Raw genomic sequence first — 15859 nt, forward strand, 5'->3', positions numbered from 1 at the left:
AGAAGAAATTTTTGCTTATGCAACCAGGGTTCAAATCTCCTTGAGGACGGTGTGCACACGCGCGTGGCGTGGGCTGTAGATTATATCATCCATAACTTTAGCACCTTTTCAGGAAAAAATTCATAACCTTTCAATTGATATAAATCCTGATACTATAATCTAGAAGAAGTATCTCTTATCCTTAAGATTATATCATCGTCTGTGCAATTACTCTCGATCTGATTTCTTGCTGAGTTTTTTCTGAACGTCTTAAGGTATATCAGTGTCAAAACTAGAGATTTGATTAATACTTGTGTAAATTTTCGTATTGAAAATCGGATTGAGGAGTTCATTGTATCCTGAAGACAATTTGCAAATTACATTCAATTGCAAATTTTCTTCATTTGCAGTTGCTGGAACTTCTAGAAAAAGGGTAGCAAATCTATCTTGAGAAATTTACTATTCAAGTCAAGCCTTGAACTCAATAGATCTGATCGTTTTCATTATCATTTTCTTCTATCCTTCGTTATGTATTAGATTTCTAACATTCAAGACAGATGTTTAACTCTAGTCACAATGGAGGTAATTCATTCCATTCAAGTTATGAATCAAGACTTTGTACGACTAGATCGTTTCGACGGTCAATTCTTCTCAAGATGGCAGCAGAAGATGCTTTTCTTTCTGACAACTCTGACGTTATCTTACATCCTAGATGATGATCTGCCTTCTATGACCGAGTCAAATGACGATGACGATGAACAAGTGAAGACAGAACGAAAGAAAAGGAAGGAGGACGATTTTCTATGCAAATGTCATATCTTAAACGCCCTCTCTAATTTCATCTATAACTCATACCGTAAAATATCCTCTGCTAAAGATTTGTGGATAAAATTACATCAAAAATATAAAACTGAAGAGATCAGTACTCAAAAATTTCTGATCGATAATTATATTCACTTCAAGTTTAAAAATGATCAGCCAATTCTCTCCCAAGTAACCGAACTAAAGAACTTGGTTGATGAATTGAAGATTGATGGTATAGATCTTCCTGAAGAATTCCTAGTCGGTGTAGTAATTACAAAATTACCCTCATTATGGTTTAATTATAAAAAAAACTGAAACATGATGAGAGGAAGTACAATATTGAAGGACTTCAACGACATCTTCGTATAGAAGAAGAGTCCAGAAACCGAGACAAGAAAGAAAGTGCTTCAAAAAATCATTCCAAAGCAAATATAATAGAACATAAGAAGCCAAAAATTCAGAACTCTAAATCTATTCCCCCGAAGAAAGATACAGAGTTTAAGAAAAAAGGAAAGAAAAATGGCAAGTGTCACTTTTGCAATAAGCCAGGACACTACATAAAAGAATGTCGACACAGGAAGAAGCAACTGAAAGCTCAAGCTTACATGACAGAAGACTAACTTGTAGCAATGGTTACTGAAACTAACACAGTAATATCCGATGGTGGATGGTGGCTAGATACTGATGTAACCATTCACATATCGAAGGACCGAAACATCTTCAAGACTTATGAAGGTATTACAACTGGACAAGAAGTGAAGATGGGTAATAATGTTCGTGCGAACGTTGTTGGAAAAGGAACAGTCGAGTTTCAGTTTACATCGGGCAAAAGACTGACACTAACAAATGTATTACATGTACCTGACATGTCTAAAAATCTAGTGTCAGGCGATCTTCTCAATAAGAGAGGATTCAAAATAGTGATTGAGTCTGATAAGTTGGTTATCACTAAGAATGGTATGTTTGTTGGCAAAGGATATTCATGTAATGGTATGATTAAACTAAATAATAATAATAATAATAATAATAATGTTTCGGTTTATATAGTGGATTTAGTATCTTTATGGCATGCTAGACTAGGTCGTGTTAATTATCATTCAATGAAAAGAATGATGATCCTGGGACTTATACCAAATTATGAAATACAACAAAAAGAAAAATGTGATGTGTGTGCCCATTCTAAAATAACCAGAAAACTGTTTGGGACTGGCATGAGAAAAACACAACCCTTAGAGTTAATTCATTCCGATATTTGTCATTTAAATAATACCTTAACTCGTGGAGGAAAAATATATTTTATCACATTTATCGATGTCTTCACTAGATTTTCATATGCATACTTGATAAAATCTAAAGATGAAGCCTTTGAAAAGTTTAAGTTTTATAATGTCGAAGTGGAAAATCAGTTTAATGTAAAGATTAAAGCCCTCAGAAGTGATAGAGGAGGTGAGTACTCTTCTAATGAATTCAATGAATTCTGTGAATCAAATGGTATAATCCATAAATTTACGGCACCTTACACACCTCAACAAAATGGCCTAGCGGAATGTAAAAATAGGACATCAGTCGAGATGATCAACTGTATGATATCAAATTCTGTATTACCACTGAATTTGTGGGAGGAAGCATTATTAATAGCAAACCGTATTTTAAATGCTATCCCACATAAAAAATTGAATATCTCCCCATATGAATTGTGGAAAAAGAAGAAATCATATCTTCATTACTACAAAGTATGGGGAAGTATAGCAAAAGTCAGGATTATTGATTCGAAGAGAGTAAAATTAGGTCATAGAGGAATCAGGTGTACCTTTGTGGGTTATTGGATTAATAGTCCCGTATATAGATTTTTGATTTTGAAACAACTACTTTTGCTGACAAAAAACATGATTATAGAATCTAGGGATGCTATATTTTTTTAAAATACAGTATATAAAGACTATATGAATAATCATTTAAAAAGGCAAGTTGATGAAAATATAATAGAACCAATGAACGAAGAACCTATCAACCTTCATGATAAATCTAACACTCATTCAGAAGAAAATGAACCAAGGAGATCGAAAAGGGCAAGAAAAGAAACATCTGTTGGCTCAGATTTCTATATGTTTCTTATAGAATGAGATAGAAATGAAATAAGAAAGGAGATTACTCTACCACTAAGTATTGAAAATGATCCATCAACACTTAGTGAAGCTCTCTCATTTCCTGATGTACGGTTTTGGAGGGAAACTATCGACGATGAAATGGATTCTATAGTCTCAAATAACACTTGGTGTTTGGTCGATCTTCCACCAGGTTCAAAGCCTATAAGATGTAAGTGTATTTTTAAAAGAAAGTTCAATCCTAATGGAACCATAAATAAGTTTAAAGCTCAATTGGTAGCCAAAGGATTTAGACAAAAGGAAGGTATCGATTTTTTCGATACATATACTCATATTGCTCGTATATCTACCATTAGGACTTTAATTGCTCTTGCAACAATTCACCAACCAGTAATCCATCAAATGGATGTCAAAACAACATTCTTAAATGGTGATCTAGATGAGGAAGTCTATATGGAACAACCTAAAGGGTTTGTTCAACCTGGGCAAGAGAAGAAAGTGTAAACTAGTCAAATCCCTCTATGGGCTCAAGCAAGCTCCTAAGCAATGGCATGAGAAGTTTGATTAAGTAATACAATCTAATGATTTTAGAGTAAACCAAGTAGATAAGTGCATATATATTAAAAGTCAAATCATTATCTGCCTATATGTAGATGATATGCTAATATTTGGATAAAATGAGGACTGTGTGAAAGAAACTAAAAAGTTTTCAAGTACCAACTTCGACATGAAGGATATGGGTAAAGCCGGTGTAATTTTAGGTATTAAGATTTATAATCTTAATGATGGAATATCCTTAACACAATCTCATACCTAGAGAAAGTGTTAAAGAAGTTCAATCACTATGATAATAAACCAGTTTCAACCTCATTTGATCCAAGTATTAAATTGGTTAAAAATACTGGTAGATGTAAAGCACAACAAGAATATGCAAGTGTTATTGGGAGTCTAATGTATGCAATAAATTGCACTAGACCATATATAACATTCACAGTAGGAATGCTAAGCAGGTATACCAGTAATCCAGGACAAGTACACTGGAATGCGATTTCTAGAGTTTTAAAGTATCTAAGAGGAACCATAGACTATGGACTACATTATAAATCATATCCCGCTGTACTTGAAGGGTACAGCGATGTAAGCTGGAATACAGATAGCATAGAATCTAAATCTACAAGTGGCAGGATATTCACTCATGGAGGAGGAGCAATATCATGGGCATCTAAGAAACAAACGTGCATATCTCACTCTACAATGAAAAGTGAGTTTATTACACTTGGCGCTGCTTGTAAAGAAGGTGAATGGCTAAGATACCTACTGATGGAAATTTCATATTGGCCAAAACCTACTCCTGCCATATCTATCTTTTGTGATAGTCAAGCTACTCTTTGCCGTGCTATGAGTAAGACCTATAATGATAAGTCTAGAAATGTATGTCTAAAGCATAACTTTGTTAAAGGATTGCTCAGAGATGGAGTAATCACAATGGAATATATTAAATCCATCCTGAACTTAGCAAATCTCTTGATAAAAGGTTTATCAAAAGATCAGATAAGGAGAACCACTAGATGAATGAGACTAAGATCCATAAAGATATAATTTTTACTTTTGATGGCAACCCTACTTATGTTTTGAAATATAGGCTAGGTTCAAAGGGACAAACAAGTCAAGCATGTGACTGAAATATACACTAGAAAAAATAATTTGAGTCCCATTCCTAAAAAGTCCAGTGTTTGGTTTCTACATTTCATAAGAGGCTGAGTACAAACTCTTAATAGATCTATAAACAGACTTTGCTGAGATGAAGCAGAATTATCTTTGATAGATCTACCTATATGAGTAGAGAAGTGAGGCCGCTTTTGAAGAGATTGGGATCGTCTCTAGAATACTCATGAAATAAGGATACGCACAAGGCCAGAAATGTGTGAACTTTTAAATCTCCAGTTATATATGAATAGATGTGTGTTATATGTCCGGTGAGTCATATAAGTTCATTAGTTAAAGACTGATGGGTCAGTAAGTACCTGGCATAACTTTGATACATATATACTAAAGTAAAAGTTCAAATCCAAAAGATACCTTTACTTATGCACCTATTTATACTGATATATCATTCGTTTTAGAATCTGATTTTATTTTTGAAATTGTGGGGGATTGTTGTGTTTTTTAGAATAAAAAAATAAATTTCAAAAATAAAAGTTATTTTTAAAAAGTAAATAAATATATTAATTATTTAAACTTTTCATAAATAGTGTGTATAGACAGTTAGTAAGAGAAGGGGTTTTTGCTTATGCAACCAGGGTTCAAACCTCCTCGAGGACAGTGCAAAGCACCGTCCGCGCATGCGCGCATGGCGTGGGTTGTAGATTATATCATCCATAACTTTAGCACCTCTTCAGGAAGAAATCCATAACCTTTCAATTGATATAAATCCTGGATACTATAATCCAGAAGAAGTATCTCTTATCTTTAAGATTATACCATCTTCTGTGTAATTACTCTCGATTTGATCTCTTGCTGAGTTTTTTCTGAACGTCTTAAGGCATATCAGTGTCAAAACTAGGGATCTGATCAATACTTAAATGTGCAAATTTTTGTATTGAAAATTGGATTGAGAGTTCACTGTATCCTGAAGACAATTTGCAAATTTCCTTCATTTGCATTTGCTGGAACTTCCAGAAAAAGGGCAGCAAATCTATCTTGAGAAATTGACTATTCAAGTCAGCCTTGAACTCGATAGATCTGATCGTTTTCATTATCATTTTCTTCTATCCTCCGTTGTGTATTAGATTTCTAACACAATGCTATTAGCTTCAGAAGCCCGGAGAGCCGAAAAGGAATCCCCGAGAGCCCAAAAGGAAGCTGGTTTAAGGTGGAGGAGTACTGGATTCAGAGGCTAGTAAAATGGAATAAGAGCCCATTACCGTTCCGCATTAGTTGTAGACGATGTAGGAAAATCGCCCATGTTTCAAAACATGGAATTCTGGATGCCTGTATTGGAATCCAAACTGCAGTAGTACTAGTGTGCAAGTTCGTTTGGCTGGCTCCTATACTGCTAGTGAGTTGGCTCAGTAGATTCTTACCCTGCTACTGCAAGTGTCAGAGGAATTTGGAATCTAACAGATGGGAGTCGGAGGACCCACAGGGTTTTGTATTGCATCTTGAAGGGGAGGATGATTTAGTCCATCTGATCATGGAAAGTGGCCAGCAAGACATGGAGAAATGGATTGAAAGGGGCAGGAACAATGAACCTACTGATCTGATTAACCTTTTAAAATCAAATTTATCAGAAAGTTTTAACGGCGTGGCTGAGTTTGATAGCAGCTAGCAGCCAGATTCCCCCAATTGGAGAGAAGCCTCCAAACTGCTGGGCTCTGCCTGTGGTTACCCTCACAAGCATCGCTGTCGCACTTCGCTACATTGATGAAAATACAATCAGATCGTTACGGCAAGCTGTAAATGAAGGCCTCAGGTATGTTAGGCTCATAGAAGCGAACCTGGATGCCAATGAGTCAAGTAGAATGAAGGAGGCAACAGATATAGTCTGGCGTGGCACTGATGTTTATGATCGTTGGCTTGACAAGGATCTCCACAAATTGGTCACTGAAGAAAAATATGCAGAGAAGATAATAAGAAGACTTTCTGAGATAGCAAAGGAAAGTGTTCGAAATTTCACAGATGGGCGCGTCCGAGAGACAGGACCCGGCGAATGGCCTGTAGAAGTATTGGCTGGGAGTTCCATGTACAGGATCGGTGAGACTATTCTACAGGACTATGAAGACAAGTTTGGGACTGTTGGCAAGTTATTCCAATGGTTAAGAAAAACCATTGCTAATATATTGGGTGCTTGCCTTACCAACCTGCCTCGTGTGATATCCATGGAATGCTTTTGTGGCGTCATTGAAGTGAGGGAAGACAGTGTTAGGGATGTTGCCTATCTTCCTGGTGAAGTTGAAACTATTCTGGTAATTTTAGGAGAGCATATGTTCCTAGATTTGGACCCTGATCAGATGGCAAATATTGATGAATGGCGTTTCAGCAAACCGAGAAAACTATGTCTCCTTTCTCCTGCTAATAATGTCTAGCTTAACTATGCGTGAATTGCCTTCATCAATTAAGGAGTTTGAAGCAAGGAACTTGAGAATGAAAGCAGATCATCATTTCGAGGGTAGTTGGTCCTTAGATTAATGTTGTAATATAGTTTTCATGTGGCCGTTTGTATTAGTATCGTGTGGATCATATTTAGAATGCATTACTCATCAAGGCAGTCAAATCTTTGAGCTTGAGATTTAGGACCTGTTTGGATGAGCGATTATTGTCGTGATGTCGTGTAAATACCATCATAATGACAGTTTTTCCTTATTTGAATATAAGTCATTTGCACTTCTCATTTACTCGACTATTGCCTCAATGTAATCCAATGGCTGCCATCTTTGACAACACGGTGCGACCCTGAACATCGGGCCGACCTGTTTTGCCATCCATTTCAAGGAGAGCAAAAAAACAATGAAGTAAATCCAAATCTTAGTTAGACCGCACCACATGAAACATGAAACAGTAGTGATTAAGCTCCCACCATTAAAAACTTCTTAGGCAATGTTGTCAAAATCATTTTCATATGGCAAATCATAATAAGGGTAGAATTGTATTGAATCACAGATCAAATTGTACATCGTAAATGATTTCATGATTATTTTTTTTTTATTCAAAAATATAAATAAATCAAGAAACACTGCCAAAATTGTGAATTTGTGATGGATTAGGTTCGTTGCAAAATGAAATAACAACGGTCTTGATCGGTTGCAGTTTGCTGCGTAGAAATTGGGGATCCATCGCAAAAGTGCAACAGTTGCAGTCCGTCGTAAACAAGCGACGGATCCTATCCACTTAAAAATCCGTTGCTTAACTATGTAAAAACCCATATGGATTATTCGTCATTATAAAATTTGGTGACGGATGCGGTCTGTTGCTGCTCTTAAGAAAAGCAACGGACTTCAAATCCGCCGTTCATTGTTGACTTGTTTAGAACTTTGCAACGGATTTGGTCCATTGCTAAAATTTCTACAATATAAAAAAACAATTGTATTTGTTATTTTTTAAAGAATTCACAAGATTATTTAATAAGAACCTCATTCACAATATAAAAACGACCAAATATAATTTTTGGGTGTATTTGGATGCTCAATTAGTCTGAAGAGCAAACTAAACTAAATATATAATTGATATCCAAAAATGAAGCGTGGTAGCATTGCTATCTTACCATGAAAATGGTCTTCCAATGTGAACATCCACGAAAAAATTCTTATTTCCTTGGAGACCATCTTTATCCAATTGTTTTACAGCAACAACCTGCTCATAGAAGCACACATTCTCATCATGGAGGGGCCCAAAACATGTGGTAACATTACATCAATAGCAAAACTTGCTATTGTTGGGTTCAATAGATAATCCGCGTTTGGGTCAGGAATGAGAGCAGATTAGCTATTACTTAGTTACTCCTTCATGGGTGTTATTCTAACCATGTAGGGCCCACCTTAATGTATATATTTTCTCTATATCCACACCGTCCATATGTTTATCCATCATATTTTAGCATGTGATTCTAAATCATAAGAAAATCCAAATCTCAAGTGGGCCATACCAATCAAAACATTGATGAATAACCATTAAAAACCTTTTGCAGGCAAATTTTTGGATCAATTTGATCTTTGTAATTTCCCTTCATCCAAATCTTCTTGACATTATCAATAAGTTGGATTACAAATAAACAATACTAAACCCTTATGATGGGCCCTTTGTAATTTTTAATGGTGAGGAACTATATTACCACTTTTTTCGATGGTGTAGTGTTGAGGGTCAAATATTGCATATTAGACCCCAGTTATTGCCTGGATTTACGAACATGGTACTGTTTAACGGCTCAATTTAATCGTGTTTGTGATGCAAGGTGTATTTACGAGCTTGGACTGAAACATGCTGCTTAAAGCATGGATTTAACACTCTGATGACACCAAAGGCAAGGGACAGACTTATGGGACCAAGATTGATAGATTTATATGCCAGATATCCGAGAAAATCATGAAATTGAAGCTCAAGCGGCCTGAAAGACATATAAAATGCAAAATCATAAGGTTCCCATCATCTGTTCGGCTCGAAACTTTATACAGGGCCTGAAAATCATAAATTAACCGTACATGTAGAATTTAAAGCCTTAGATTCCTGTAGAAGTGGTCCAATGGTTAGATCCGCCCACCAAATCTCCGATTTGGGGCCCACTTGATACCTGGTATGCTTCAAGTTTGGTCTTAACCCCTTAAAGGGGGTGGAAAAGAAGATGAATGGAATGGATCTCTCATAAACATCAAGGTGGGGCTCACCGATGTGAGTGCATGTGCACAGTACATGAGCACCCGCCGTGCACCGCGCCAAGGAGCTCGGTCAGCAGGCCATTGACTGAGCTCTCCTTCCTTACAACGGATCTTCCGTTTTCATTGACAGCGTCCGCACAAGGACTTACGGTTGGGGCTTTGTGGGCCACCATCATGGTCCATATGATGAATCTGAACCATCCATTAGAATCATACGGACCATTTTACCATCTCCTAGGTGACGAAATTTCAAGAGGCAGTAGAGATCTGTTTTTAACCGTTTAAACGCAAGATGGACGGCAGAATGAAAATCTCATGGCTCACCACGGTTTGGATCTATAACCGAGCAAGTCTGGATGGTCTTTCGTCCTTAAGCCAATGGACAGTGTGAATTCTCTTATTGCAATCAATCAGTGGGCCACCATACATTCAGAGTTGACGTGCGTCGGCTCTGTTTCGCAACAGAGGCTTGGGTGAACGCTGTGGACCCACTCATCATCCGTATAGTTAACCAGAACCGTCCATTCGAATTATAGGAGGATTTAGACCAAGATCTAGTTGATCTTGGTTTGAAACATGATGGACAGAAGGTGAAAAACGGATGGAAGATCCGTTTTAAGGAAGGAGAGCTCGGTCAATGGGCACCTGACCGAGCTCCTTGGCGCGGTGCACGGCAGGTGCTCATGTGTTGTGCACATGTACTCACATCAGTGGCCCCCATATTGATGTTTATGAGAGATTCATTCCATTCATCTGCTTTGCCACCCCCTTTAAGTGGTTAAGACCAAACTTGAAGCATACCAGGTATCAAGTGGACCCCAAATCGGAGATTTGGTGGGCTAATCTAACCAATGGACAACTTTTACAGGGATCTGAGGCTTTAAATTCGACATGTACGATTAATTTATAATCTTCAGGCCCTGTATGAAGTTTCGAGCCGAACGAATGATGGGAACCTTATGATCTTGCATTCTGGACATCTTTCAGGCCGCTTGAGTTTCAATTTCACAATTTTCTCAGATTATGGCATGTAAATCCATCAATTTTGATCCCCTGGGGTCTGTCCCTTGCCTTTGGTGTCATCAGAGTATTAAATCCACGCCCAAGCTCGTAAATACACCTTACATAACAAACATGATTAAATTGAGCCGTTAAACAGTACCATGTTTATAAATCCAGACAATAATCGGGGTCTAATATGCAATATTTAACCCTTAACATGTGGTCCACCTAAGATTTAAATCTGCATAATTTTTTATACCCTGCCTAAAAATGTGCTGGAGAAACAAATGGACGACATAGATACACAACACATCATCAAGGTGGGCCCCACAGTTAGGGCTGCACTATGTTGGGTGAGGTCGGGGCCACATGTAATCCACTCTCCCTTAATGGGTGTTACCTAATCTTGTAGGGCCCACCTTGATGTATTTTATGTAAATCCACACCGTCCATATGTTTTCCCATCTTATTTTAGGAAGTGATCCCAAAAATTGTGAAGCTCCAAATCACAAGTGGGCCATACTAATAGAAATACTGATAAATAACCGTGTGAGCCAAATTGATGTATTTTATGTATATCGATCCGTTCTTCTGTTCCTAAAATCTGTTTATATCTAGACAAACTAATCATACACATTTAAAAAGTGTTTTGGATGGATTTGATTCGTTTCATGTTAGATTGAGCTGAATTTTGTTCTATCCTAATTAGCACATTCCAAGCATATCCGACCGTTCAAATCAACTTTATAATGGCCTGATCATATAAATTGATCAATCTCATCATTATACGTTATTCTTGTAATTACACTTCTATCATACTTGGGTTATAATATCAGTTTTTCAACATCTTAGTGTTTTTTTTTTTTTTTTTCTATCTCAATTCTTTTCAAGATCTCAATTTTTCTCCAACATTGTTATTTCTTTTTCAAACTTTCTGTTTTTCAAAATCACAAAATTTTTTAAACTAATCAATTTTTTTTATCTAAAAAAATTTCGAAATCTCAAAATTTCTCAAACATTGTCATTTTTTTTCCAAACTTCTAAAGTTTTTTTTTTTTTTTTTTCAAAATCACAATCTTTTTTAAACTTATCAATTTTGTTTTTCAAAATGTTAATTTTTTATCAAAATCTCAGCGTTTTTAAAATCTCATTTTCTAATCATTATCAAATTCTTTTAACAACTTAATTTTCTTTTTCAAAATGTCAATTTTCTGTCGAAATGTCTATTTGGATGGTGTGGATATAGCTACATGCATTTCACCATTTGCAGAATTTCCATGTTCCTTACCATGCAAGAAAAGTCAACACCAACATATATTCGGTTTTCTCAGGACAAGCAATTATGTATGAAAAGGCAGAGAACACCTTCGAGATGCTAATACTTTAAATCAGACATCAGTATCTAACAACTGCCTTAGCAAGCAAAGCACATTAGCATCATGTGGTGTTTATGGAAAGAAAGGAATTGGACGATAGCAAATCTTCCTCTTGTGAGACACTTAGAAAAGAGTCACCTCCTTAGTGCTGGATTGAGCTTTAATGAGAACATAATTCAAAGGCGTTCTGCGAGCAGAGATTTAGCTCAAGTAGAGAAGTGCGGGAGTTGGAGGGACTTTGGCCGTCTAGCTGGGGGAAGAGCATTTCAAGGTATTCTTCTTTTGTGTTGCTTCTTGATGTCATCCCTTTTGTTTTCACTCTGCTTTTCTACATAATCACTTCAGAAAGAAATTCATGGTTATCTTTCAAAAGGACAAGAAGAACACAAGCAAGCGAAAGAATAATAAAGAGAAAAGATGGGGCTGCATGGCTGCAGCGCCACTGGCGAGCTCAACGAGGAGAACTTCAGCCATCCGATGCCATGGATCGGCCTCTACATAGCTGGAGGTTCACTGGTGTGTGCGCTTTTCATGGCAATCGACGCCTTCTATGGGTTCCGTCAGCGGAAGCTCTGGTTCCCTTGCAAGTTCTTCTCACTCAACGCCACTTCCTTAACCTTCTTATCCATCGCTACAAAACTGCCTGTGGATCTGAACACATCCATGCCACGCCGTGAAGAACAGCTTGCCAAGCTCAGCGGCAGCATCCTGATTTGCACTACAATGGGCAACTTCATGACCTCTCTAGGAACTATGAAGGACTCTGAAATGCTCTCGAACGTTTTTGCCTTGGCTATTTTTGTGATCACTGTCGTCGTTAATGTCGCTATTCAAATGGGTACTGGCGTGATCTATGCTTTCTTACCCGAACATGCTGTAATCTTGTTTTTCATGATCATTTTGCTTGTGATCTTGGTTTCTTCCTCTTTAACAGTTCCAACAGCCAAGCAGCTGCTGGAAAAACAGTATGATAAGAAGCATGCACTGGCTTCTGCTGGAGCGGAGGCGTCCAACGTTCATAAATTGACAGAGGCTGTAAAAAAGTATTGGATGTTGGCTCATACCAGTAGTCCTCAGTACGTTCTAGGACGCTCGGCTACTTGCACTGCTTCAGGAGCTTTCTGCCTCCTCAGTGCACTGATTTTATTGGAAGCTTCAGTCAGATCCTCATCCTTGCACTTCTGCAAGGGGGAATCCGACTATATGTGGTCAAGTAAATTGATATTAATTTCTCAGGCGATTGCAGTTGGAGTTGGTACCATTGCCCCAGCTATTAGATGGTTCAATGCTATTAACTTCAGAAGGCCAGAGAGTCGAAGAAGATGCAGAGATGAGTTTAAGGTAGAGGAGTACTGGTTTGAGAGCCTGACAGAATGGAAAGAAATCCCTTTACCATTCAGCATTAGTAGCAGGCGGTTTAGAAAAATCACCCATGTCTCAAAAAATCTAATTCTGGATGCCTGTATGGGAATGCAAATTGCAGTAGTAGTAGTCTGCAAGTTCATTGGGCTGGCTTCTATACTGCCAGTGAGTTGGCTTAGTAGTCTCTTCTCCTGCTGGAAGCGACATGGGAGTTCGAAGTCAGAGAACTTGCAGGATTTTGTGTTGCATCTGAAAGGGGAGGAAGACTTGGTCCATCTGATCATGAAAAGCGGCCGCCGAGACACGGAGCAATGGATTGCGAGGGGCAAGAAACATGAACCTACTCATCTGATTGAACTTCTAAAATCATCTTCATCAGAAGGTTTCAATGGCGTGGCTGAGTTCGATCGCGACCAGGTTCTACCAATTGGGGAGAATCTTCCAAACTGTTGGGCTTTGCCCGTGGTTACTCTCACAAGTATCGCAATCGCACTTCCCGACATTGATAAAAGTATAATTAGATCGTTATGGCATGCCGTAGATAAAGGCCTCAGGTATGTAAGGCTCATAGAAAAGAACCTGGATGTAAAGGGGTTGAGTAACATGAGAGAGGCAGCTGATATACTCTGGCTTGGTATTGACATTTATGATAAATGGCTTGACCATGATCTCCGAAAATTAGTCACTGAAGAAAAACAGACAGAGAAGATTATCAGTAAACTTGCAGATATTGGAAAGGAAATCATTGATAAGTTCAAAGCTGGGGGCGAGGGAGACAAAAGTCACCTTGAATGGCCTACAATGGTATTGGCTGCCAATTCGATGTACCGGATTTGTGAGACTATTCTACAGGACCACAGAAACAAGGTTGGGAGTCCTGACACCTTATTCAAATGGTTACAAACAACCATTGCGGACATATTGGGGGCTTGCCTTACCAACCTACCTCGTGTGATATCCATGGAATGTTTCTGCTGCAGCATTGAAGTGAGGGAAGAAAGAACCAGGAATATGGCGTATATTCTCGGTGAAGCTGAAGCTATTCTGACAATTTTAAGTAAGCATAAGTTCTCAGATTTGAGCGATTCTCAGAGAGCAGATATTGACGAATGGCGTTCGAGAAAGCAGGGAGAATGTTTAGCTTAACTTCAGGTGAATTGCCTTTATCAATTAAGAAGGAATTTGAAGGACTTGTATGAAAACATATATATCATCTTTCAGACAGTAGGAAGTAATACAGTTCTCGTGTGGTTTTTTGTATTATTATCCTGCTTATCATATTTAGAATGCATTAATTACTCATCAATGCAGTTAAATCTTCATGCATGGGATTTAAACGAAAAATGAATTCCAAAAAAAAAAAGAAAAATCTGATCCTCTACTTGTCACAAACAAATTTTTCTCGTTTCCCTGCATTGTGATTGGTCCACATCATCATTTACATTCTCAGCACTGTTGCATTAAATGCAGTCTGTGATGATGTGCTCCAATCAAATTACAACAAACAGGTTTTTCCTTTTTATGGCAAGGAAAGATCTGAATTCAAAAAGGAAAAAAAAAAAGATAACGAAGGTTTCATTTTCCAACTTATTAATTAACGTCCTAAAGATGTAGGTCAAGGAGAAATAAACTTTCACTTCACATTATAAATTCAATTCAACGGGCAGTGAAGATGAACAATTGATCGTTCTGTGATTGGGAATAAGTCTCCCCCACTTAAAATTACCAAGTATTGCATACATATATGGTGGGGGGAATATTTTTAGAAATTATAATAAATCTTTGAATGTACAATGCAACCCATGTATTAGTGATCTCATTGCCTGAACCAAATTTTCTTTCTTAGACCCATATGGACAGGTTTCGATATCCCTACATGGAACGCCAGCATAAGAGATGTTCTGGATTGGGCTCTTGTTTACAATCCATAGATGTTTATAATTTAATTTCCCATTTCAGTTTGTAGTTGCTTTCCTATGTCTAAGTACTTAGATGGTGGTTTTCTAATTGAAGTTTCGTTAGCTTTCATAAAATAAAATTTTAAAAATCAGACTGTTGGGTTACTTACCGGGAAGATTTTATCCCTAACCACTAGCAATTTCCTGAAAGATTTGCTTGTAAGTGGCTTTGAAGTGGCTCCCCCAAACACCACATGTAAGTGACTTCCTGTGAGTTTTATTTTATCCAACTTACATGCATTCAAACAGGCACTTGGATTTTTTTTATGAAGGGATCAAACCGGGCCATGTTTAGGCCATCCACACCATTGCTTTGTGACTTAAAAATGTCATCCACAAATAAAGCCAGCTCATTGTAGGGCATGAGCATAAATGTGAGGGAGATCCAAAACTATAGTGGGCCACACCATAAGAAACATTAAGGAAATGAGCTGGCAAAATGGATGGAAATTAGAATTGGACTTTCCAGTAGAGGAACCCTCAGCCAACTGCACTACATTTCCATTTTGACGTCTCAAATTATCAGCCTCATAAAGGATCAATTGTGTATGGAACTTAATTTTCTTGTCATATTTGAGCTCAATCATATTGTAATTGTAAATGCACCTATCATACATAGATGTTAATGACAAAATGATGGCATTAATGATGGTTTCCTCCTCTTTGGCATTTATTCGATTAATTCTAATTTATTGGTTAGTTTGAGCATCTACATGACATTTTCATTGACTGACGTGCCTTTCTCGATTTTCGAGGAGTATAGTTATTTCTCAAGGGTCTAGACATGAGCATTAACTTGGGTATCAAACATAACCTTTAGGCGTAGGTATATGTTCCTGGATTTTTATTATATTCCGCATCTAATTGTGGAGCACGTTGGATATGGAAGCCAATATAAACACTTT

The 15859-nt window shown here is 37.5% G+C and overlaps 1 protein-coding gene across 1 annotated transcript in view; it reads left to right on the plus strand.

The window, feature by feature from the left end:
- Window positions 1-14142, plus strand: part of LOC131249496 (uncharacterized) — an 87227-nt gene extending 73085 nt beyond the window's left edge. Inside the window, exons 2-3 of the mRNA XM_058250307.1 lie at window positions 11885-11905; window positions 12008-14142. Of these exons, the coding sequence (XP_058106290.1) occupies window positions 12052-14142 (2091 nt within the window). The 5' untranslated portion in view covers window positions 11885-11905; window positions 12008-12051. The remainder of the gene's footprint in view (window positions 1-11884; window positions 11906-12007) is intronic.
- Window positions 14143-15859: the final 1717 nt, after the last annotated feature.

The sequence above is a fragment of the Magnolia sinica genome, chromosome 6 (assembly GCF_029962835.1).
Source record: "Magnolia sinica isolate HGM2019 chromosome 6, MsV1, whole genome shotgun sequence".
NCBI classification, from domain to species: domain Eukaryota; kingdom Viridiplantae; phylum Streptophyta; class Magnoliopsida; order Magnoliales; family Magnoliaceae; genus Magnolia; species Magnolia sinica.